This window comes from Pogoniulus pusillus, chromosome 14 (genome assembly GCF_015220805.1).
Source record: "Pogoniulus pusillus isolate bPogPus1 chromosome 14, bPogPus1.pri, whole genome shotgun sequence".
NCBI classification, from domain to species: Eukaryota; Metazoa; Chordata; class Aves; order Piciformes; family Lybiidae; genus Pogoniulus; species Pogoniulus pusillus.
This window is the reverse complement of record NC_087277.1, coordinates 18,811,352-18,837,071: the sequence shown is the minus strand read 5'-3', so window position 1 is coordinate 18,837,071 and position 25,720 is coordinate 18,811,352. Positions and strand designations below refer to the sequence as shown.

Genomic DNA, 25,720 nt, shown 5'->3' with positions numbered 1-25,720 from the left:
TCTGAATAAGGGCAAGTGCAGAGTCCTGCACGCTGGCAGGAATAACCCCTGTGCCAGTACTGGTAAGGGGCTGACCTGCTTGAAAGCTCCTCTGCAGAGAATGACCTGGCAGACTTTCTGGTGGACAGGAAGTTCCCCATGAACTAGCAATGCGCCCTTGCGGCCAAGAAGGCCAATGGTGTCCAAGGGTGCCTTATGAAGAGCGTGACCAGCAGGTCAAGGGAGGTTCTCCTCTTCCTCTACTCTGCCCTAGTGAGGCTACATCTGGAGTACTGGGTCCTGTCCTGCGTTCCCAAGTTCAAGAGAGACAGGGAACTACTGGAGAGAGTCTAGCAGGGGCTAGACTTCTGTGGGGAGGAAAGGCTGAGAGACCTGAGGCTGTTCAGCCTGAAGAAAAGCATCTGGAGAGGGGATCTGCTCAATGCTGATAAATATCTAAAGGATAGAGGGGTCAAGAGGATGGGACCAGATTTTTTTTCAGTGGAGGGCAGTGACAGGCCAAGGAACAATGGACACAAACTGGAACCCAGGAAGTTCCACCTAATCATATGGAAAAAAACGTTTTTTTCCTGTGAGCCCTGGACTAGGCTGCCCAAAGAGGTTTTGGAGTCTCCTCTGGAGAGATTCAAAACCTGCCTGTGTATATTCCTAAGCAGCCTGCTCTCCATAACTCTGCTTTATCAGGGGGGATGAATTAGATGATCTCCTGATATCCTTTCCAATCCCTACTACTCTGTGATGCTGTGAATAATTTCCATTGCAGCTGAGCAATGTATTTGTTTGCAAGCATGTACAAAGAATTTGAAAGCATCCACATGAGCAACCATTGACTCAGAGAGGGTCACATGAGCTCAGAAGATCTGAGAAACCAGGCAAGCATAAAGATACTTCCAAAAGGTGCTTGTTCTTAGCAGTCCAAGATTGATGTTTTCATCATTCATAAAGTCAAGGCATCATCTCAGTACCTATCAATTTCAAAGAAGGAAAATGCAAGAAGTGTTGACTGGCAGGTAATTCCTCCCTGAAAATGATCCAAGTAGATCCTATCCAGTATAAATTAGTGTGGCTTTTCTGACTGAAGTTACTGCTGCTGGCTTCCAATGTCTGCTTTTCATTAGTATTTCTCTATGCTGGTAAGGGAAAATTGTATTTATCAAGAAAATGCTGCATTTACTCCAAAAGTTGCATTTACCTGAAAAGTTGGATTTACCAAAGAAGTTGTATTTATCACTAAAGCCGAAGTTACCAAAGTTGTACCTGCTGCTGTGGCAGTGGAAGCTGGAAGCTTACGACAAGTGCAAGAGTTTGCAGGTGGTAAAATAAAAGAACCACAACCATAAATTAATTGCTCATATAACAAGGAATTGCTCAATAATAAGGAGTATGTAATTTCCTTTGAGATGAGAGATTATTCTCTGCCTGGTATAAGGTGACAGTACAAGAGGAGATGGACTGAAATTGCACATGGGGAGGTTTAGGTTGGATACTGGGGGGGGGATTTACTGAAAGTGTGGTCAGGCACTGGAACAGGCAGCCCAGGGAGGTGGTGACCAGGGTGGTCACCAGAGCTGGAGGTGTTAAAAAATGTGTAGACATGGCACTTTGGGATATGATTTAGTAGACATGGATGTGTTGGGCTGAAAGGTGAACTCAATGATCTTAGAGGTCTTTTCTATCTGAAACAATTCTATAATTCTATGATTATTCATACACTGTAATTTCAAAGATGTTTAAGGAAATGGAGAAGCAGAGATGGCTACATTTCAACTCCACCTATGTGTGCTAATGTGAAGATGTCTCTGGGGCAAGATGCTGAGGGTTTTCCATCACTGCCACAGCAAAGACTGCTTGGTGTCATTGTCGCACTGCAGTGTGACTCTATCAGATGTGTTCGTTGGAGTCCAGCTGTTGTACTCTGGGCAGTAACTGGCATTGTCTTTCCCTGCTCTCTCTTTCTCCAAAGGACATGGGTCTCATCCTGTGGTATCTGCTGCTCCAGAGGAACAAAAGGTCTGTTGTCCCTGCAGCAGAGCACTTTTATCAGCTGTAGTAATAAATCCTCAGAGCAGGGCAGTAAGCAGAGATAGGACTGTCTGGTGTGTCAAGGCCATTGTTGTGCTTCAATGAGTCCCTCAACACTGTGCTCGTTTGGCACTGCAAAGCCACTGATTGCTTTTGTGGCTTTAATTAGAGCTGGAGCCCTGCAGTTGGGCTGCCTATCTTTTTTTGTTTGTTTCTTCTTTCTCTCCACCACTGTTTTGTTTGCTGCAGTGTATTCCCATATTTACTTGTCTTTGAATTAATTATGGATCAATGTTAACTCAGGGCATGCTTTAGTGCCCAAGTAATGCCAGGTCTGACTTCTTCAATTTGTCTTCTTATGACAGAGTCATTTTGGTATCTGGGATGTTCTCATTCTGAGTAGAGTCTTCTGGACCACAGCCAGAAATCTGAGGATAGTTACTTGGGATGAAAACTGCGTGGAAAATGCTAAAAGGTTTCTCACAAATGTTTTCACAAAGTTATCATCACTGTCACAATCCTTCTTCTCCTTGGGGGACATAACAACGTCTCATTAGGATTCTCATTAAATTGGAAAAATGTCAGGTGATATTACCCTCGAAGAGGAGGAGAGTGTTGGAGAGCTCCCTCTTGTTCAGCTCATGTTCACCAGAACACCCCAAGACAAATTACTGGTCTCCCTGTGGTAAACCCAGAACATATCTGCTTCCAGGGAAGGAAGCTACAGGAGCTCACATGGGTGAGCTAAGAAGCCATTTCATCTTGAAGTTTCTTTCTGGTGTCTGAAATTAAAACTTGAAGAGACATTTGGAAGCAAAACCTAGGAGGAGGGAAAAGGTACTTAAAACTATGTCATGGAAGGCTCTCAGGAGTCTTCAGTCCATTTCACCATCCAAAGCAGAAGCAGACAAGAGAAATCTTGCATATATAGTGAATTAATGCACAGATATTGCTAATAAGTAAAGCTATTAGTTAATTCCAGCACAATAACGAGCTCATTCAGGCAAAACAAAAAACAATCATTGGAGATAACCCAGGATCTTATGGCGGTCTTGATAGTGATAGCTGAGCCAGTCAAGATCCATCTCTCATAACGTGTTCTCTGAAAGTTTTTACACCGTCCTAATCTAAACCTCAGACGATGATAAACTGAGTAACCTTAGAAAGCAACTCCTCCAGTGTGTCTTTTCTCATAGAGGACCCCCTTTGGAACACTGCAGACTGTGTGCTGATTCAGCTGAGGCAGCTGCAAATCCACTTTTGTGGGTATCTTTGGAGACAGGGAGACCTGCTGGAGAGAAGGCTTTGAATCTCTAACTGCCTTACCTGGGCAAAGTGCAATGTTGCAGAACTTGGTTTGCTTCTCTGGGCCTTCACAGGGGTTCCCACCAAACTGTGGGGGCTTGCATGTGCGGGTTCGATCTCTGTACCCTCTCCCACACGTTGAAGAGCACAAGCTCCATGGAGACCACTCGTCCCAGGTGCCATGCACTGTAATCAAAGTAGAAGATGTAAGTGTCCTTTCTAATGAATGACAGAAGAAGTGACCCCAGAGAGGATCCACCTAGAATGAGCTGTCTATGAGACACGAGTCTTGGAAGTCCAAGAACAAATCAACCCAAAACGTGCAAAGAGAACATCAGGGAACTGCTTCTCAATGCTTTTCAAAATGGAAAGGGTGGGGGTCAATAGGATGGGGCCAGGCTTTTCAGTGATGCCCAGCAACAGGACAAGGGGTGAAGGGCACAAACCAGAATACAAGTTCCAGCTAAATATAAGGAAAAACTTCTTTACTATGAGGGTGATGGAGCCCTGCAGCAGGCTGCCCAGAGAGGTTGTGGAGTTTCCTTCTCCGGAGGGATTCCAAATCCATCTCACACAATCCTGTGTAACCTCCTCAAGGTGAATCTGCTTCACTGGGAGGGTTGAATTAGATGATCTCCAGAGGGCCCTTCCAACCACTACCATTCTGTCATTCTGTGATCAGACACCAATGTCTGTAACTTTCCAGTTTATTCAAAATAAATCAAAATGCACTTTTAGTTGACCTTCATTTTTCAGATTTTTGAGCCAAGAAGAAAAAACAATGTATTTTGATCAAAAGATGTAATTAGCTAGAAAGGAACAAAAAACTCACCACCCTTTGGAAAACAATATCATGGCTGGTCTTGATGATCTTGGAAGTCTTTTCCAACCTTAATGAATCTATGACCGTGATTTTGTCACTTCTTAGCCTTATTTCCTTCCCTTAGCATATTTTGTTGCCTAATTGTCAAAGGCTGCAGCATTTTTAAGCTCTATCTGAAAGTCTAGAAAGATGTAGTCTGAATATTAATTGCTACCACACATCAGAGACACAGGGACAAAACTAGGGAGTCCTGAAAGAACAAAATGGGATGGGAAGCACACTCCAGTAGTGCTCAAACCATCACTGGTAACTCTTGGAATTAGACATCTAAAGCCTTCTAATCTATGCTAATCTAATCTTCTCCAATCTAATCTAATCTAATCTGGCCAGGTTATTTATGGATGGTTAGTCACTGTAATCTCTAAAGGCCAAACCTTAGAAGAATGTATTGATCTCTCTTAAGGGACTTCATTCCTTCCAGCTTTACTGGAAAAGCTAATGCAAAATCAATAATGCTTCAGAGAGAGAAAACAATACAGGTACTTTTCCAGTCCTTCATCAGCTGCTACCAGTGACTGATCCATCAGCATCAAGAAAGAGTGTTCAAACCCAATGTTTTGCAACTGAAACCAGGCGTCTTGCATGATAATCTTTAGTCTTTGAAGAGGATGCTGAAGGGAGACCTCACCACCCTCTACAACTACCTCAAAGGAAGCTGGAGTGAGGTGGGGGTTGGTCTCTTCTCACATGCAGCAAGTGACAGGAACAAGAGAAAATGGGCTCAAGTTACACCAAAGGATGTTTGGGATGGATATTAGGGAAAATTTCTTCACAAAAAGTGTTATCAGGCTTTGAAAGAGGCTGCCCAGAGAAGTGCTAGAGTCCTCATCCCTGCAGAGGTTTAAAAGAGGTGTGGATGTGGTGCTTTGGGATGCAGTCCAGTGTCAGTAACTTAGCAGACGTAGTGGGATTGTGAGCTCTAGGCAAGTGGTTGGACTCTCTTCCAATCTCAACAGTTCTATTCTGTAATTCTGTTCTATGAGAAGAGATAACCAGAAGAGGATATGCAGGCAAGTGTGTGGGAGAACAGCTTGTTGGTTTCACCATTTAGGGTTGGTCCTGCACAATGATTTTTTAAATTCTAGATGATCTTTAAAGGTCCCTTCCAACCCAAAACATTCTATGGTTCTATGTTGCTAGTTTGAGTCATGAATGTCACATCTGGTTTAATAATATCATCCTTTAAAACAATGTTCAAGCTCCCTAGATTCTGTTTTTTCATGCAAGCTATAGAAGTAAGACTATGAAAACAGAGATGATGGTTGGTTCAGTTCAAAGACATACCAGCAGCCTGAAGTCTTTGAAGCAATATGAACAGTACTAGCATCTAAGCAACTAGAAGTGGTATTTGGTGCTTCTCTTTCCCAGTTTGCCCTTTGCTTGAAAGCACCCCAAATGACACATCTTTCAGACTTATTGTGTTCATTGCCTTTAGATAGTATTGAATTGTCCACATCACAGAGAAGTGTCCATCTAAGGGTGCTTGGTCTAGTAATGGGACCTATATGAGACTTTAGTAAGGGTGGTGAGACCCAGGGAGGTTGAGGATGTCCCCTCCCTGGAGGTGTTCAAGGCCAGGCTTGGCAAGGACTTGACTAACCTTGTCTATCAAGTGTCCCTGCCCACAGAGGCAGGGTTGAAACTAGTTGATCTTTAAGGTCCCTTCCAACCCAAACTATTATGTGATTCTATAAGTATGTGATTCTATGAAAAAGAGAAGGAAGATGAAATAAAAAACATCTCCTTTGATATCACAGTGGAGACATCACCTGCAGTCAATGCTCTGTGCACCTCCCTTCCCCTTCTGTCCCTACACATGGAACCCTCAGCCCACCTGGGCACACAGCAGAGTTGTTGCACTGCCTCTGCTCCCGGAGAGGGCCGCTGCACTGGGTGCTGTAGGAGGATGACACACAGAACCTCGTCCTGGTCTGCCAGCCCTCCCCACAGGTGGTCGAACAGACGCTCCATGGGGACCACTCCTCTGCCGCAGGGTCACCTGTTGGGATTGAAGCAGAAGGTGAGGACATGGCATCCTTGGTCCATGGATTTTCCATGTTATGTTCCAGGTTACACTTCACTCAGTGCTGCCAACCTGTGAACCTCTGCAGTGTGTCCCATATGTGGGGTGACAATGGTACAAGGGGACTAGTGAGAAAATGTAAGGTTTTACCATGGGTGAGAAGGTTTTGGGGCATACTGTGTAGAGTTGTTACACAAACACACACTCAATAGCATCAGGGCACTGGGCAGAGCAGGTTCCACAACTGATGATAAAGTGATGTGGCCACTGCAGAGTCCTGTCAGATGGGATATTTACATATCTGCATATTTACTCAAAGATGGTATAATTAAGTAACAGTCATCAGAGAGATACAGTAAATGCGTCCATAAATTGAGCTACTGTAGGGGTTTGACTCCTTTCCCTGCTTTCTCACAGCTCCTAACAATGAAGATTGGCAGAAGAGGTGTAGACAAAAGAGATGACAGTGGCTGAGAAGGACACTGGCTGAAGTAACCTCACAAAGCTTTCTCTTGTCAATGAGAAAGATCTGCTTTAAGCACATGACACAGAACAAGGCTAACTGTTCCCAGGCGTCATAAAGACCTTATCAAGTCCTTAACCTGATGGCAGTATTGGAAAGGCAAATAAGAGCATCTCATTGAACAAGAGATGGGAGTGGAGAGCAAGAAGACATAATCCCTTTGTCATTAATGTCCCTGCAGACAGATGGCCATGTCAGGGATGTTTCAACCAGGTGTCAGATAAGTCACCAAAAGTGTGACATGAGCAGAGAAAGGACAGTGTTCTATTAGTTTCATAGATATGAGTCCTTGAGAAAACTGCCTTTCTCCTCCAGATGAAAATGAAAGCTTGTTCTGTTTCATTTAATTAAGCTCTGCATTGTTTGGGTTTTCAGATTTTTCATAGATTACTAAGAATTCCAGATGACAAACCTCAGATGTAACATTTAGTATGTATAGTACCCAGGCATATGGAACAAATAAACACCAACACATCCCTCAGGATGCCTAATGAGGGACATACCCTCCTAGAAACAAGTTCTTCAGAACATCAGACCGCACCATGCTACATCATAACTAGGTGCATCTATCAGACTATAGATGATAGAAGAAAGGTCATGGCAGATCATAGAACACAGCACAGTCTGAGCTGCACCCAGCACTTGGATGTTTTCCCACACCACCACTCCATTCCCAAAGAAAACTGGACAGTAGATACGGTGTAGGATTGTCCAGTTGAAACGTGGAGCATGAAAGACACTCTAGCAATGGAATGCTACAGCTTGACATCTCAATCTGTTGTAGGACAGTGAGTGCTATAGGTGTCACCACAGGAACTGTGATGGGAACTGTAAGAGCTGGAGACCACCACACCATCCAATAAGGAGAGTCTAAAACTGTCAATGTCTGACTTCTTTCTCAAGGTGCTACATTTATTTACTAGCATCTTATAAGGGGAGCTTTCCATGTGCAATGAAAGTTTATGCAGGGTTTCAAGTGTTTTGTGGCTTTCATCTGTCTGCTGATTGGGATAGTTGGTAGTTATGTGTCATGCTTGCAGGTATGTCTGCTTTGAATGTCTCCAGTCATTCAGGTCAATAAAAATATACCCACTAATTGTTGGTTGTGGAGGCTGTTGAAGAGGGAAAATTAGAGAAACAGACCTGTCCTTTACATGAAATGGACAGGCTTTTATTTCTTCGTTTCCTAGATGGACTTAGAAAGAGGTGGTAATAAGGATGAGTCTTTCTCCACCTCATTTATGGCATTGCAAGGATTTTCATGAGGTAGGATTGGTTTTGTTCATTAAGCCAAAGTTGCTCCATACTCTTTCCCTTTGCTTTTGTATTTTATTATGTTAACCTACTTAGCTGTTTGCAGTTAGATAAATGTTATGGACCATGGTGTGTGTTTTGAGGCCTTGGAGATTCAAGGAAACATCACTTCCATATCTTATTTCTCAACTACTAGATCTGCTGGTACAGAGACCTTCATTTCCATGGTAATTTTGCTGCCTTTGCATAAGGAACTCACCTGGCTCTGTCAGTCTGTGATGCTCTGCATGCACCACCAGTAAGTTACCTTTTTGGCACCATCTTTTCAGCATTGGCCATCCAGAGTGGCCCAGACTCCAAAGGATCCCTCTTTGGCCCACAGGTCCCAACCATTCCTGCTACTTAGACTGTTTGGATGCTTCATGAATGAACAATACCTTTGCATTTCACAGAGAACACCTTGAGCCACCTCCCCAGTACTGCATGCAGCAGCATCCAGTCCCCCAGTGGCAGAGAGCTGACACTTTTTAGTAGTTAAACACTGCTAGTTTGTGCTCAAAAGTCTTTCTGAGAGGCCAGAGGTGAGTGAAGGGAAGCCTGCAGAGACACAGCATTCTCAATCAGCAACTCATGGCTTCAAGAGATTGTCATTCTGCCACCTCTCCACTGACACCTGGTTATGGTTTTGGAATCAGACAAGAGTTACTGAATCATTAGATGAATGGATGGAATCTTTGAGCCAAATTCCACCTCTTCTGCTTCCTTATTTTATTTTTGGCACTTGCCCTTTCACAGCAAAAATATCTATGATTAGAGGTAAATCTCAATTACCTTCTCTCATATTGCACCAATCCCTGGCTTTTAAATCCAGAATATAGTTTATTTTCTAAGAGCTGGTTACTCCTTTGGGTTTGGTGTTGTTTCAAACTAAGCAATTTATCCAAGTCTGCTGGGGCACTATGTCCAGTCTGTTCACAAACCTTGCAGAGAATCAATTGATTTTCAAACCATATTAGACCCAGTTCTGAGATGCTCTCAGGCATCAAGACAAGCTCACTCACTCTCCATCCAAGAGAAGCACAATATTGTCCATCACCAAAACTATGGATGTGAAGAATTTTTGCACCCTTGGGAGTCAGGCCACAGCAAACACAAACTACTGGATGCAATGTTTTCTAACTAGTCATCCCAGAAGTGGATCCTGGCTTTGTTTTTTTATATAAAGGCAAGAAGCCTACCATGCTTATGAAGTTTGAAAGGTTCCCACTAGAGCTCAATACTGTCTTATAAGTAAAGCCATCACCCCAGAGGATAAGGGGCCATGCATTGTTCTCTGTCATGACTGCTGCCTGTAGACACCAGGTTAGTCTTCTGATTAGTCCTGTGGTACTCCAGGCTATCTTGGGGATTAATAGGAGTGTCTTGATGGAGTTCACAGGGGCAAGGGCCCCACTTCAGGTGGGAAGATGTTCTTTTGCAGGACTTGCTGCCCCTACAGACCCATAAAAAGCACCTCTCCTGTAGCTGTAGCAGGTTGCTACAGAAGGAGATGTGCTGGGCACCACTCTACAAGATTTAGCACTGTACTCCTATCCAGCACTTGGCCAGTAAGTAGGCTGGCCTTACAAAGAGCTCAGCTGGCTGCAAGGTCCCCATCAGTGTCTGCAGCTTCTCTGTGACACTTCCTCCCTCAGCACTAATGGAGCAGCATATCACTGTCATCTGTTAGTTAGAACCCTTCTTTTTGTCTTGATGTCATTTCTCAGTCTGATTTCTTGCCACATGAAACTGCTTCTTCACTCGCATCCTGCTGCTGGCAAAAATCTCCTGGAAGCAGTCTGTGGGCTGAGCTGGGAGAGTCCATTGCAGGGACCTGCTGCACTGGATCTATCTCTTGTGCTATTGCTGGAAGACATGTGGGCTGGGAGACACAGTGGCACTGGACACAAAAGCACAACAGTGCCAGAGCCCATAAGCTAACAGGACATAGACATCAGGGCTGCTGAGGAAAGGCAGGAGAATGTACTGGCTCTACACCTTATAACTAGCACCAGCTATTTGTATTATTTCTTATTTTTCTGTGTCTTGTTTGGATGTGAAATGGTTTATTGCTCGGGATGATGCAGACTTTGCTTTGTCATTCCCAGATAAAGTCTTCTTCTGGACCTTCTGCCTGGTCTTTGCATCTCCTGATTTCTTTAAACAACCTGGCCACAGTTCCTGCTCCTAGGACAGTGGCAAGAATGTGGCAAGCTTGCAACAGGGCAATGCACATCTCCCAGGCCATGCTGCAGTCAGGGTCACCATAGCCAAACTCAACCATGCTACAGTAGTGACTATGATGACAGGGAGTTAGTAGAGATGTCATTGAGCTCAGATGTAGTATTCAGCTGTGCAGTAAGAAGAAATGCCAAGCCATAAACCTGATGGCTGAGTTACAGGCTGGAACAAAGCACTGGGGAAGCACCTGGAATGAGGCAGCATACAAACAATGGAGGACATCATAAGATCTGCCTTGGAATGCCTTCAGTTTATAGAATCAGAGAAAAATTGGAAGGAGACCCTAAAAATCATCCAGTCCAATCCCTCTGCAATGAGCAGGGAAATAAGTGGATCAGGTTGCTCAGAGCACCATCCAAACTAACATGGGCAACCTAGAACAGTGTTTCACCACCCTGATTGTGAAAAAAATTTCTTCTTTCTGTCTAGTCTTAATCTCCCTCGTTTAGATTAAACCATCAGTCCTTGCCCTGTTGAAGCATGTCCTGCTGAAAAGTCTCTCCTTGGTTTTCTTACTAACACCGTTTAAGTACTGAAAGGATGCAATAAGGTCTCCCCCTCCAGGATGAACAACCCAAACTTTGTCAACCTATCCTCACAGCAGAGGTGTTCCCAAGTCTCCCACAATCATCTCTGGGCCTCTTCTGATCTTTCAACAGGTCTAGCTTTTCCTCTGTTGAGGACTCCAGAGCTGGACACAGTGCTCCAAGTGAGATCTCACCCAGAGCAGGGTACAAGGGTCAGAAACACCTTCCTTGGCCTGCTGGCCACAGATGGGCTCCCCTTCTGGACCTGTGTGTACTGCAAGATTGAGCTCACCTTCCAACCATGTCATAGAGGAGGCAAACACTCCCTCCCCCCCCACCCTCATGCTGCCCGTTTGCCAGCCACTACTGATTTTACACTCAACAGTAGAAGGAGCAGATTCAGTGCAGAGTAGCAAGGAAATTCAGACAATCCTCTACCTTGTGTCAAAAGCCACAACCCCAGTCATCACCCCATCACCCTCAGAGCCTCCACACCACACAGCTCCCAGATTCTGTTCACTGCTGCACACCTGGCAAAATCTCATGGTCTCGTGTGAAGCACAGTTAATTCACACCAGAATATGACCTTCTCTCCCTTATAACTTCTATTTTACAGCCTTGGCTCTTCCAATCACCTGTCTGAAGCCTTTCTAGAGTACAAAATGTTTGCAAGACCACTGGGTAGTGATTTGAAACTGTAGCCACGTTCAGCACACCTTGCTTTACCCCAAGACCTGCTGCACTCCTGCCACAAAAGGTAGGCATCAAGGTAGAGCATAAACTCTTCCCGTTATTGGACCCTGGCACAGATCTAGGTCCAATTCTCCCACATCCTTCCCAGATCACACTCTCTGATATCACCACATATTATTATCCTTTTTCTGCAGAAGGCTGGAAGGTGCTGCTACAGAACCTACCAGATACAAGTCCTTCACAGCACTAGAGACCCAGTGACAGAGGAAGCAGCGCTGATAATCACCCCATCACACCCCACACACCTTCTCCTGTGGTCAATGGGAAGGCACAAACATGGACACCAGCAAAGAGGTTGCCTTCAGTAAGGTCAGCTTTGGCTTAACGAACCATAACTGTTCAGGTAGTTCAGACAAAGCAGTGACTTAGGAGTAGGCAGAGTGATGAGAAGCAGCCTGTGAGATGCATGGTCTTGTTAGAGCTTTGTGTCTAACCCCTTTTGCCTTCTCAGGCCAATGGCAACAACACAAAACTCTGCAGGGTAGTGAAATGGGAACAAACTGGATTGATGACCATTTGCTCAGCGCTGCGACTTGTTGGACAAGCCCACACTAACCTGGGTGGGGAAAGAGTTGGTTAGCTGGGGCATTGAAACAGCAAAGCAAGTCAACGCAGTCGGCCCAGCCAAGCTGGGAACTGCAGTGACCAGGCAACGTGGCAGCTCCGTAGGCTGTGGTGGTAGGTCAGAGCTTACCTATTTGAGGTGCAGGGTACCCGTAGTGCTGCAGTTCGTCAGTGTCCTCTCGCTTTCTGTTATCTGTGGACCTCAGCGATTGGCTTCTGGAATTATAGCGTCCATTGGCTATGGCAAGGTAATGGGTCATGTAAATACACCTTGGTTCACTCTGCAAGATCTTTCACTACAAAGGTTACACGTATAAACAACAGCAACCTGCAATGATTGGCTGACACGACCACCTGCTTTCCAACCCCCGCACCCATGGCCACCACTAGTCCCTGAGGCTTTAGAACTGAGGCAGCCTGCAAGATTTGGACTGACTGGACATTCAACCCCTTGTTTCTCAGTTAGACCTGGGACCATGTGGAACATGATCCCTTGAGTCTAGTTCAGTTGAAATGGTTTCCTAGGGTGTCTGTAGTCTTTGCTGTACTTGTGGAAGATTTAGCCTTTTCAGATATGCTGACAAAGAATGCCATCATCCCTACCAATGTTGTGAGGTCTATGGTGAGGACTGGCAGTGTTTTCTGGTGGAAAACTCTGCCTTGCAGCCAACATCTACTTAGCAATTCTCTGTGGAGTAACCAGAAAATGCTGAGTGGAGCAGACAGGTAAGGAGAAGTGAAAAGGAAAGGGATAGCTCAAAAAGGATGTCCTCTTCACAGACTCTACTCTACCACTAGCCACAAGGAGAGATGAAAGTCTGGCATCAAAAAAATGACTTATGTTCCAACAGAGCTATGGCTTGGCATCTTTCCAAGAAGGTGAAAGTGCAAAGTTTCTGATCTTAGTGTCCTGACTGCAAATAGTCCACTACTAGTGGACTATTAGTGTTGAGACTGTAAGGTAAATAATGCATTCACTGTAAAGGCATTTAGCTCCTGAGAGATACTCAGCTCCTCTATTCCTTCCACACCCACACTTCTGCCAGCTTTGCATTTTCATCCTATGCAGATCAGCCCTGAATCTGCTACAAGGGAAACTAAAATTTCTGTTCTTCATAATTTTGGGCATGTTGTAACCCTGGCATATGCCCTCTATAGTAAATAGAGAAGTAACCAAGCAATAACAACCAAATCCCACACACCAGTACTGCCTGCTTTAAATCAGGAGAGCTCAGCTGACCCCGCCAGAGGCATGCAGAGAGCAGAGCTGGGCCCAACTAATCAGTGATCTGGCAACAAATTTGTTTCCAAACAGCAAGAACCAGATAGAAGATCTTTTTTCCCCAAGGAGGTAAAAGCATTCAGACATCTTTTCAAGAAGTACAAAGTGCCAAGAGACTAAATGGTGACAAATTTGATCCTGGAAGCCTGAGAAAATTAATAAAGGTTAATGAAGCTTCAGTGTGGTGGCAGGAGCCTTTACTGCCATCCAAAAAGGGAAGGCAGAGGAGGGAAAGGAGTGATTCAGCGAGTCCCTGCCAGGAGACAGACTTTATGCTCAGCAGCTTGGTTCATGGAACAGGTCCATCTCGTTTGTGAAATTATATCATATCCCATTACTGCTGCCCGAAAGTAGGACTTAAGACAGCTACAACCTGGTCATAATGACTCCTCCAAAGCTTCCCAGCACTGATTGCTTGCTGGAGGTGACAGGATGAGGCTGTTGCTTGTCTACCATTATCGAGAGAAAGGCACCCATAGCTGTACACCAGGAACAATTCCATCCTGGTAACTGCATTCACCTTGGTTTTGCCTGGCTCTGGCTCTTTAGTGGAACAGAAAAGGTCCAAATCCTGTGATTTTGGTATCTAAAAGTCATGGGACTTTCTTGTGTGAAGTCCCATTTAAAGATAAAACCAACCTCTAACTAGCTTTCCTATATCCAGTATCTTCAGTTTGCCTAGGAGATAAGATAAATTAGTCCCACATTTGGGACACACCACAAATCCTGCTCAATTCCTATCATCCATTGCTGGCTACACCTCTGCACTTTCATCTGCTCCAAGTCCTCTTCGGGAAAGCCTAGAAACCACAAGAACACACAAAATCTCCATCTGCAGCAAATCCCATGGGCTTCTCAGAGACTTTTTTAGTCTGGGAAAAGCAACAGCAGGTTTGTGGAGCATGGATGTTTTTGGCAGCTGACAAGGAAAACATGAGCATGGATGGATGACTGGACAGAGACAGGAGACAGGGCAGAAAGATGGAAAGATAAATGCAGCTGTGGCACCCTGGGCCTCCTCTCACCTCTTAATGATTGATCCGTGTTGTGAAGAAGCTGTATGATTTCCTTCACTCCCTGAAGAATATGACAAGCCTTCACTGTTATTGATCATCCTAATTAAAGACAGCAAGATCTAATGGCTGAATGCACGAGTCTTCCAGTTTGGCCCAAGCCTCTCCCAGCAAAGTCTGCCTCCGTGCTGGGGCCACTCTGCTGTATTAAAACAGCTTTTTGGAAAAGGTGTTGCAGAGAAGCAGATCTGTCTCCATTTAATCCAGAGCATGTCTCAGATTCAAGCTGGAAAGTTAACTTGAATACATGCAGAAATCAACCCTGGTTTGTAACAACGCAGAGAGATGAGTCCCTTACACACAAAGCAAAGGTGCTGCAAGTGATACTTTGCTGGGCGTTTTTATGGGGTTGAGACCACAAAATAAAGGCAGTGAAGAGCTGGATGGATTTCACAGGCTGCTTCCTACAGTGGGGCCAATGGAGAGTATGATTGCAGGATCAAAGGAAAACCTATGCTTGATGTCCATCCCAGCTGTATAAGTGCCTTGAGAGGATGTCACACTGTTGAAATCTCAAATACCTTGGAAAAGCTAGTGTGAGGGCTAGGGGAATAACACCATTGGAGGGAATACAGAGATGTTTCAATGTCAACATAAATCAAGCACACAAGATTTTGGAAGAGCACAGCTCAAATATGGATGTGGAGGATGGTCTTGCAATGTTTGAGTTAGTGGGGAGAGGAAGAAGGTGATCAAACTTCTAATGAGAACACGTAAAGTGTCAGACAGCACATTGCAACACAACCAAGGGGGAAAAAAGAAAACCCACACTGAACACAGGGACTTTGCAATGTTGTGGGCCAAAGTTTTCACATCCAAGCATGTCTCACTAGAGCTACAGTTTCCCCTCTATACTGGTCTTCCAAACACAAGTGGTAAAGAAACAGCAGGATCATGGAAATTATTCAGGCAAGCTGGGGTGGTGGGAATGAAAAAGCAGAGCAGAACAAAGAGTGGAAAGAAATTATTAAATCACCCATTCAAATATGATAAATGTATCTCAGTGTGACAAAACAGGAGGAGAAAGTTTTGACTATGAAGTTTCTAAGGCATCAGCAGATGTTAAAGGAGTAAAATTGATCAGAATCACTAAGATCCCCTAAAACCCAAGATCTCAGCAGATGTAGAAGAGGGACATTTTGGAGGCCACTGGATACATGGCAATTGCACCAGCCTAGGAAATAACCCAGAGCATTTTGGTTTGAATATCTGAGACTTGTGAAAATGTCACTGGCTGCGATGTCTGACTCTCAGATATGAAATGTCTGAATCATCATTAAAATAGGGGGAAGTCTTTGCAAGCAGTAGCAGATATTTGTAGGACAAGGTGCTCTTCCAGCCTGCATGAATTTTGGCCTGGCCTGCAGGGAATGAAGATGCTCTTACACATGCACAATGTGTTTTAGCTCAGTGGTTGCAACAAAATGGCTATTTTTAATGAAAATCAGGGGTGGAGGAGACTGAGATCATTAAAATCATCCTAGAATCATTGAGACTGAGGCTCAGTCTTTTGAATGTCATGTGAAACATGTGTTTTGCCACACCATTAATTTGCACAGCTAAGGGGCTAGATCCAGAAGCTGCCTGATGCTGGAAATCCAGCAAATTGACAGGACTGCACTGGTGTCACACTTCTGCCCCTAAAGTGAGAATGTGGCCGTCCCTTCCTCAGCTGAGGGAAGAAGTATCTGCCCAAACTGCAAATTCATAAATGTCAGAGATGGTTTTGTGTTGCCTCTGCCAGATGGGATGGCAGGATTTCAGCTGGCTCCTCTGCTGATTTTCATTCCCCAGGAATAAATGCAGGCTGTCTAGATCTCTGATTGTTCCTGCACCCCTCCAGCACTGCCAAATTCCAGCACTAGGGTCAGGCCCATGACATCCTCCCTCTGCTTTGGATGTTGTCCTGCAATGTTGCCCATCCAGCCTCCCTGTGAGGACCATCTGCATGCCAGGTCATGAGCAACCACAGACTTTAAGGGGCCACTGGAGCACAGTGGATGTCCCCATCAATCCAAAGTGGGTAGACCTGGAAATCTCCTCTGTAGCATTTGCCATCACACTTGTGTTGGCTTTTTTTTTCCTCTCTCTCTATAAAACAGCATCTCCTGGCCAAATCTAACAGATGGGGGAAATCTCCCCTATCTATGCTGGAGAGGAGAATATCACCAGGTCCTTTGCCTTTAGCAAGGAAAAATCAGAGTTACAACAAACACTGAATATTGTCCTTCAGATTATGTGTCTTGAGCTGAACAGCTGCCATAAAAAAAGGCTCTGCCAAAGCCAAGCTGCTGTTACCAGACAAAGTTTCCTTCACAGTTTGGGATCAGACTTTATTATTTATTTTTCTTCAGCATTTTACAGCCTTGGAGTTTGCCCATGTAAGATAACTTACCTGGCTCCCTTGCTGCTGGGCTTGGGAATGTATCCCTAAGAAAATTTAACCAGGTGAAGATCATCAATGAGGAGACTCTGTTACATGAAATAGGAGAGATGGTGGCCCAAGCAAGTGGGAAAACATAAAGACCACAAAGAAGTGACACCTGCAGAGTCATTCAATCATCCCTGTGCAGTGATTTCAAACAACCCTATGGCCTTCAAACTATATCTGATTGTTCAGTCTCAGCTCTGGGAACCATGTGGCTAAACCTATTTTTTGGTGAGCAAGCTGCCAGAAGTCACACCTCTTAGAGAGACAGAGAACCACCATTCCCACTGCTGTATACCAAGACCCGCATGGAAGTCCACCTGAGGCAGCTCCAGAAGACAAAGGATGGCAGGACCTCGAGAAGGTCTACCTGGGGGAGGAGCTGTGTGACAAGAAATTTTAGATCCCTCTGTTACATTTATAATGGCACAACAAAACAAAACCATCAATGAAACCCTCATAGATTCTCCACAGAAGTTCATCTCAGGAGCTCCAGGGAGCTGAGTGGTAGCACTCAACGTTGTTTCAACTGAAAATATCTCCCAGATGTAGTTTTCAGACTAAGACCTCTCCCTGCTGCATGATATCCAAATAAACAGCCGAAAGAGTCTTGCTAACCACCAATGAACTTATGAGACACTTTGGTAGATGGAAAGAAGAAGAAAGCAGAGAAAACAGATGAGTTTACTCTTGTTTTGAAAGTAGTGGTTATTTCTGTGTTACGGTAACCTAAGCTGCTTGGTCAGTGACTGATTTTACTCATCAGTGGATGTATTAGTTTCCTTGGTCAAGTTTCAATTTACCCTGACATCAAAGAAGAAAATATTAGAGCATTCACTCATGGGGTTTTTTGCTGTTTTATAAATAGGTATGGCCCTTTGGTCAAGAAAAATACTTTCCCCCCCCCCACTGTTTATTTTCTGCTAGGAAATTAAGGTATCAGCTACTTGACAATACCTCAATAGCTACAGCCAGGTATTCTTGCAAGCTACATAAATGCTGCACAATTCAGGATAAAGATCTTCCTCTGCCCACTTCTTCTTTCTCTTCCTTTTTTTTTTTTTTTTGAGGGGGGTTGTGGCTGTTGTGGTTTCTTTGTGTTTGTTTGGGGTTTATTATTAGTATAATTATTTAAAAAATAAATTAGAATCTATTTAACTGCAACATACAAAGAACACTTAAGAAAATATCAGGTCAAGTGGAAGAATTGACATCCTGCTCATCCCTAACAAATCTATGAGAAAAGTCAATAGGAGAATAGCAGTGACATATGTAAAACAGGACTTCTGCTCTGCTTTTAAATCCTCTCAGGTTTTGGTGCACATCTCAGTAAGGAGAAAGAAAGAATAAGTGCAAAGAAGTTAAAAAGCCTCCTGGGTCAGAAGTTCACCTCTCTTGAGCATGGCTGTAAAGTCAGCAAGGGACAAATTCATCGTGCAGCAAGTTCAAAGCCAAAACCACAATACTGGTAGATATGAAGAGGTACAGATTCATCGTGAAGTAGGATACAGATCTCAAGATGTGCATGGGCAAGTCTACCTGAAAGATTAATTGCTTACACCTTCCCTCAAATGCTTTCCACTTTCCAGCATGGGAGCATCCCAATGGGGCTTGGCAATTTGTCTGCAAAGAGTCCCTTGGGAAAATTAATCAGAATTAACTTACTTATTTCAAAGAAATAAATCAGTTTATGTTGCTCCACCCTGTAGGTATGCTGTCTTTCCAAACTAGGGGGTTCTGCTGAGCTCAAGATCCTTTCTTCCCAAATAAGCCCACCTGAACTAACCACACTGCAATTTGGAACACACGTTGACTGGGTGTGTCATGGGAAGAAGACAGGAAGACAGTTATTGAATCATAGCTGCTAGCCCCAAGTCCTCTAGGCTACCCAGGATCAGTTTAGCTGAATGTTGTTTTCTGTAGGAGAGGACTGAGTAAACAGCGACTCATCCTTCACTGCTGTGCTCTATGCAATGAACAGATCTGAAAATCCAACCCACGCTTCCAGACTCCATGGCTGCCCAAAAACTCACTTCATTGCTCCACATCACAGCAGCCTCAGGAAGATCTCCCATGAAGAAGAACAAAGTTTTTCCCCTGGGGCAAATCAAGGAAAGATGTTATGGTCCTTGCTCAGTGTTGGTGAGACTAGAATTGGAAAACAGTGACCAGTCCACCTCCCACATCCAGTTCAAGAAGGAGGTGAAGGAATCAAACAGGTCACATAGAGGGTTTTGAAAATGGATGTCCTGCAAAGATTCTAAGAAGCTGAGACCTCCTTGTTTGTCTAGCTCAGGAGAAGCACTTTAATGTGCTTCCAAGTTAGAACAATAACACACCTGCAGAGTGCTTCCTATTCACCCACTTTCTCTTTCACAGCATTATTCACCAAAACTGGTGTGGTACTTCCTCCAGCTCCATTCAGACACGCTGAAGCCCCAAAGCTGGCCCTCCTTTCAGGTCCAATTTCAAAGTCTTTTCACTCTTCCACTTACTGCCCCAAACCCCAGATACATTATGATTACAAAGCCACTAGCAAACATGGGGGACATAGATTAAAGATGCCTAGTGTGGGTGAACCTCAGAAGGAATTTACCACCTATGAGTCAAGGAGATGAAATTTAATATATCAGACAATTTCATTTAAAAAAAAAAGGCTAATTGCAACATGATTTAAATTTATGGAACTGATAAAAAATGCATGAAATCATTTTAGCCCTTATTAGAAGAATATATTTATGTCCCTCTATTTGAACTTTTCCTTTATCAGGAGATACTTCACTGCCTTTGAAGACAGCTGAACTTTCCCTAGTTATTTGACTAGTTGGTGGAGTTATTAAAACATCTTTACTATGAATTTGAAATTAAAGAAAAAAGAGAATAATCATAATCAGCCATTTATTTGTATTTGCTGGTCTGAACCTCTGCTGTTATTTTCCTTCCTTTTCACTTCCATCTCAGCTCAGCTAATGCAAAAAGAATAACTAGGGATGAAAGGGTTGAAGGTTCACCAGCTAAGCCCATCAATATCTAACTGATGTTGACAATCTATCTGCTGCTCTCTGAAGAAGAGGACCTGGAAAGAAGCTGCATTACAGGAGGACAGTGGAAAGACTTTGCCTTGCTCAAGCTCAGCATTTTCTAATGACAAGATCTTTTTCCACATCTCAGCTCAGTAGGCTTTGTTTTGTAAAAGAATGGAACAACAACCCTGCTCTTGACTGGGAAGGTGAGCTAAGCTAAAAAGAAGCAAGGTTAGCATCTTTCTTAGCCTCGTGGCTGGTGGGGATTTTTTTTGTGTGGTTTGGTTGTTTTTCATTGCTGGTTGGTTGGTTTGGGTTTTTTTTTGTTGGTTGGGTGTTGGGGTTTTTTCTGGGGGGGTTTATCTTTTTTTTTTTTTTTTTTGAGAGAGGCTTTACCTGTTAATGAAATTCCCTTGAGAGTGTGTATTTTCCCATCAGTAGCAGACTTAGCACCAGCAAATGAACACCTGATGTAAGCCTGCTTATGGATTCCTTTAGATTAACCCTCATTCTTTGGGATAAGGTCTGGATCTGCAGGTGTGTATGTTGGAAGGTTTGTGCCACCTCATGCTTGTGTGCATGCATGACAACGAGACAGGCAGGGAAGGGCAGGGCCATGCACAGCTGAACCAGCATGCTGCTCTGGGCTTAATGCTCCAACACAGCCCATCACAGCTGTTCCTTGGGAGCATCCTTTGTACTTTTGGTGATGAGGCCAAGCTCCTGCGGGGAGGGGTGAGCTGCTCACACGCGTGCGAGGGAACATGCCTCCACTTACTATTGCATGTCTTCCTATTGCACAGCCGGCCTTCCTCCAGGACTCCCTCGCAGACCAGACCTTCATTGGGAAGAGGCTTGCAGGTGCGCATACGGGTCTGCAGGCCTCCCCCGCACTCCTTGGTGCAGTCCCCCCAAGCTGACCACGAGTTCCAGCCACCTGGGCAAAATCCAGAAAAGCCCTGTCAGCCTCAGTGAGAGTCCACCACCCATGAAGCCAGGACAACACTGGCCTGGTAGACCCTACAATGTAAACACTACCAAGCCCTGAACCTGGGATGTCTTTGACCGTGGTAGGGCTTGACACCACACAGCAGTCCAAAAAGGCAAGAGATAAAAGGGGAAGAGATAAGCATTGCCTTTCCACTGACTTCTCCTCAACTATTGCCTATCTCTAAACAGGCACTTTGCCTTATGTCATTTCTAACTAGTCCAGCTCTTCCTGTGCTTGCTGCTTCAAAACAGTCTCCTCCTCTGAGATGAATCTTTGTCTGTTTTGTGATATGTTGGCTTCTAATTTAAGCAGGCAGTCACAAAAAACACCTCAAGATACATGTCCAGAACTGGTGAGGTTGTCCCTCCTTCTTTCCCCACCAAGCACAATGGAGTTGAGAAGGAAGAGAAGTTCTACTGCCCATCCCCTCCCAAAAATGACACTCCTTTCCCCACACTGCAGGTATCACCAGCCACAGGCATCACTCTCAAGGACAGCTGGGGAGGGAATAATATTCCACTCCAGCATTCTTGCAGCATCCATGGGGAGCAATCTATAAGTACCATTAAGATGAAGGTGCTTTTTTGGCTTCTCTTCCCAGCCATGTCCATGGCTGGTGTCAACAACACGATAGCTTTCCCCTGTACCACCAGCTACAGCCCTGCATGTTGATGGAGCCAACAAGCCCCTTGCTGCAGGGATGATACTGCCTCTTGCAGAAGGGAAATGCCAAACCTCCACAACCTTCTCCACTCTGTGATTTTCTGGCTTGTTGCCAAGAACAACTGGCCCTGGTAGGATGTCCATAACCACTGATGGCAGTATGGACCACAAAGACTATCTAAACCTGGCTTGCCTCCCAGAGTCTGAAGCCTTACAGTAAGGTATCCTGTGGGGAGCCCAGTGAGGCTACGTTTCTTGTTGCAGAAACACAGCAGGGGACCACCCAAGCTCTTCAAGTGATGGATAAGCTGTCATATCCCTCAGTGGTCAGTTCACTCCTCATTGGCCATAAGCAGCCAGCTAAAATCTGCTCTGTAATAGGCCTCTGCTTCTAACAGCTGTTTACTGCATCCACTCTATCATTTCCCCTCCTCATGGGGAAGAGCAGAGGTAGCCCTTCATCCCAGAAGTGGCCATTCTCAGATGGGTGCTTTCCCTGCTGTGGATCCTCTCATTACATACAGCTACACTTGGAGATGCTCCAAGTCCAAGAAATGCAGCTATGTGCTATGCTCAGGCACAGAGAAAGATAATGAGCTCAAAGATGTAAGTTTTTTTTTTAAGAGAGGAGGCACTGAGAGGAAGGCAAATGCTGCTTTTTTAAATCGAAGTGAAATAAAGTCCCTTTCATTTTTCTCACCAAGAGTCAGATGTAAATAACCTGTTTCAGTTGCTGCAGCCTGCCTGCATTTCTCTTTATGAGACAATGGAGATCACAGCTGTCTGTGAGCTGTGTACTCCTACACACTTTAGGCAGCTCACCTTGGAAATATGAGGGTCCTCAACAGCTTACCTGTGTCAGATCAGAATATAGAGACATTGGCAATATCCTTTTTCACAGGGATAGACTGATACAGTCATAACCTCATATGTTACTAGCAAGACAGACTTGCTCAGCAACATTCACACTGCTAAACGCAGCGAAGCTGCTTAGATTTGTAAGAATGAGAAAAAAGAATGGGATGGAAACACAGATTAGTGAAACAGCCAGCAAGGTGCTTGGAGATCCTGGCAGCAGTGTGGAGGATGGTGTTGTTATTAGCACACTGTAATTACTTGACCCTGAAGGATGTCTTTCCATTGTCAGTCACTTTCTCTGCTGATTCCTTTTCCAAACAGCACAGGGAAGCAGCCTTGTCTCTCTCCTTTCTTGATGGTGGAAGATTGTGTTTCATTTGCAAGAGAGGCCACTGGCATAAAAGCAGGTATCCTGATACCTTCTTGAGCTGATCAATAGACTATCTGTAACCTGACACATTTAGGATCTAATCAGCTCTTTGCCTGCCCTTTTAAGAGTGTCCTTCTTTGCTCTCACTTCCTTACAGATCGAGTGAAAGAAAGCAGCTCCACACAAGCCTTGGCTTTGCTTGGGCTCTATTTACTTGGGATACTTTTAAGTCAAGATGTGCAATTGTTTCAGTGTCTCCAAAGATTATTCAGTGTTGTGTTTGTGAACAAAAACGATGAAGCTGGTGAAGGGCCTGAAGAAGAGGTCTTGCGGGGAGTGGTTTAGGGATCTGAGGTTGGGTAGGCTGGAGAAAAGGAGGCTGGGGGCGGGGGGAGCTTTGCACTCTCTACAGCTCCCTGAAAGGAGGTTGTAGTAATCAAATTGAGGTCAGTTTTTCCCCCCTAGTATCAAGTGACAGGAAACCGGGAAGCGGCCTCAAGTTGGACCAGGGGTGGTTTAGGCTGGACACAGAAGAAACTTCATCGCTGAGAGGGTTTTCACACCTGGTTATCCCGGGCAGCAGGGGGTGGGAGAGCTCCTGCCCAAGTTCAAGTCATTCCCTTGGGATAAAGGGCCAAAGGGCTGACGAACTGGGTTTCTTAGATTAGGCTGGAACAGGGGGGGAAAGGGAAGGCAATGCAGTGGGGGGAATATATATCAAAGATAAGGAATATCACCTTTTCCCTGGCTTGAAATCCAGGGATCGTCGGTGGGGCAGCGCCAATGTTGTGGCGGCAGGCGCAGGCCGTGCTAGGAGCGGCTGGCGGGGAGCCAGGCCCTGCGGCCGCCCTGCCTTCGCTCCGGGTCGCAGGCAGCGGCGGGAACGGAGCGGCGCGGGCGGAGGGAGGCGTCCCCGCGGGACACGTAGGCAACGCAGCGCAGAGCGGCGCTCCGCGGGTACCCTGCGCCTCCCTGCTCCCCCGGCAGGCCCCGTTTCCCCCTCACCCTCCGTGAGGCAGGCATGGCGGAGGGCTGCGCAGTGTGTCACGACCGCACCGGCCTTCGGTGGCGCTGAGCGGGACAGCCGCAGCGCTCGGGGCTCACGGCTTCTCAAACGCTGCAACGGGCTGCCCAGGCAGAAGGCTTAATGCCAGTTAACTCCTGAAGGTGTTTCGAACGTACTGCGGTGTGGTGCTGAGTGACACGGTTTAGCTCCAGGCTTGGCCGGACTTGATGATCCTACAGATGTTTTCCAGCCAAAACAGCTCCGTGATTCTAAGACACAGACTGCTACCCAGGCCGGTTGTCTGCCGTGGCGTTCCCGGTTTGATGATACACTATTCAAACAGGCCTGCACTTGGGGGTATGACACATTAGGATGGTAGGAATCCTCCTAAAAATACATAGACGATGCCTGGTGTCACTGCAGCAAAGAGCACAGAATCATAGACTCAAACAACTGTCAGGGCTGGAAGGGACCTCAAGGATCATCTAGTTCCAACCCCACTGCCATGGGCACTAGATCAGGCTGCTCAGAGCCCCATCCAGCCTGGCTTTATGGGGCTTCCACTTCCCTGGACAATCTGTTCCAGTGTCTTACCACCCTCACAGTGATGGACTTCTTCCTAACATCCCATCTGAATCTACCCACTTCTAGTTTTGCTCCTTTTCCCCCTAGTCCTATCACTATCCAACATCCTAAAAAGTCCTTCACCAGCTTTCCTGAAGCCCCCCTTCAGATGTTGGAAGACCACAATACAGTCTTCTCAGAGCTTTCTCTTCTCCAGGCTGAACAGCTTCTACTCTCAGTCTGTTCTCATAGGTGAGGTGCTGCAGCCCTCTGATCATCTTTGTGGAACAGTGTGTGCTCCAGTCTGACTTACTCTGCTTACCCTTAGCAACAGAAAAAACAATCAAACTAAGATAAAACCCATCATGATCTCAAACCCTTAACTGGAATGAGATCTCTTTATGTTGTTGAGCACAAATAACTTCCTTTCTCCCCTTGTTTCTCAGTTTTCATTCCATTTGTGAGTGCTAGAGAAGATAGAGAAGTACCAGAGCACTTATTAAATCAACACAGGCATTTACAGCCAAGACAAAAGTATTCCTCACTTTATGGAGTAGTCTTTTTTTTTCATCAGGTTGTCCCACGGTCCTGACAAATGAAATACTGTGTGTTATTTATCCTGTTTATTGGCTGTCAGATAAACCTTTTGAAATCTCCCTGCTTTTCCTAGTCATTCAGTGTTTCTAGTCATTCACTGGTTCAGGTGATTTGTCTTTTTTAGTGCTGCTGTAAACAATCAGTTAAAGCCTTATTATATGAAGTTATGCTCATCCCACCTTTGAGGGGGGAAAGAAAGCGCTGTGCCATTAGTAAAACACTTGGTTCTTCTGCTCCTTACTTGAAAGCATATGTCGGGTGGGAAGGGGTGTCTGAGTAACAACAAATGAATGATCTTTCTTGGCTGTGGAGCTGCTGAGCTGTGACAACCATACAGAGGCTTTCACAGAATCATAGAATTGCCTGGTTGGAGAGGACTTTAAGATCATTGAATCCAACCGTCACTTAGTATCTCCCTATGGGCAGCTGCTAGACCATGTCTCCAAACTACTCATCCAGATATCTTTGAAATACCTCTAGGGATGGTGACTCTGCCATTGTCCTGGACAGCCTGTTCCAATGTTTGATGACTGTTTTGGTGAATAAAGTTTTGCTGATACCCAACCTGAATCTTTGCTGATGCAATTTCAAGCTGTTTCCTGTCATTCTATCATTTGATGCTAAGGAGAAGAGACCAATACCCACTTCACTACAACCTGCTTTCAGGGAGCTGTAGAGAGCAGTGAGGTCTGCCCTCAGCCTCCTCTTCTTCAGACTGAACAGCCCCAGAT

The 25,720-nt window shown here is 45.1% G+C and overlaps 1 protein-coding gene across 14 annotated transcripts in view; it reads right to left on the bottom strand.

Moving 5' to 3' along the window:
* Nucleotides 1-25,720, bottom strand: part of ADGRB1 (adhesion G protein-coupled receptor B1) — a 313,454-nt gene that overhangs the window by 157,664 nt on the left and 130,070 nt on the right. For 11 of the 14 annotated variants that reach the window (XM_064154392.1, XM_064154395.1, XM_064154397.1 and 8 more), the window contains 4 exons: nucleotides 20,719-20,877; nucleotides 12,265-12,372; nucleotides 6,045-6,209; nucleotides 3,350-3,513 (listed from right to left, as the gene is read on the bottom strand). In XM_064154392.1, coding sequence (XP_064010462.1) covers nucleotides 3,350-3,513; nucleotides 6,045-6,209; nucleotides 12,265-12,372; nucleotides 20,719-20,877 — 596 coding nt within the window. Of the gene's footprint in view, nucleotides 1-3,348; nucleotides 3,514-6,044; nucleotides 6,210-12,264; nucleotides 12,373-20,718; nucleotides 20,878-25,720 lie in introns of all 14 variants that reach the window. The other 3 variants (XM_064154394.1, XM_064154405.1, XM_064154401.1) reach the window with 2 other exon arrangements.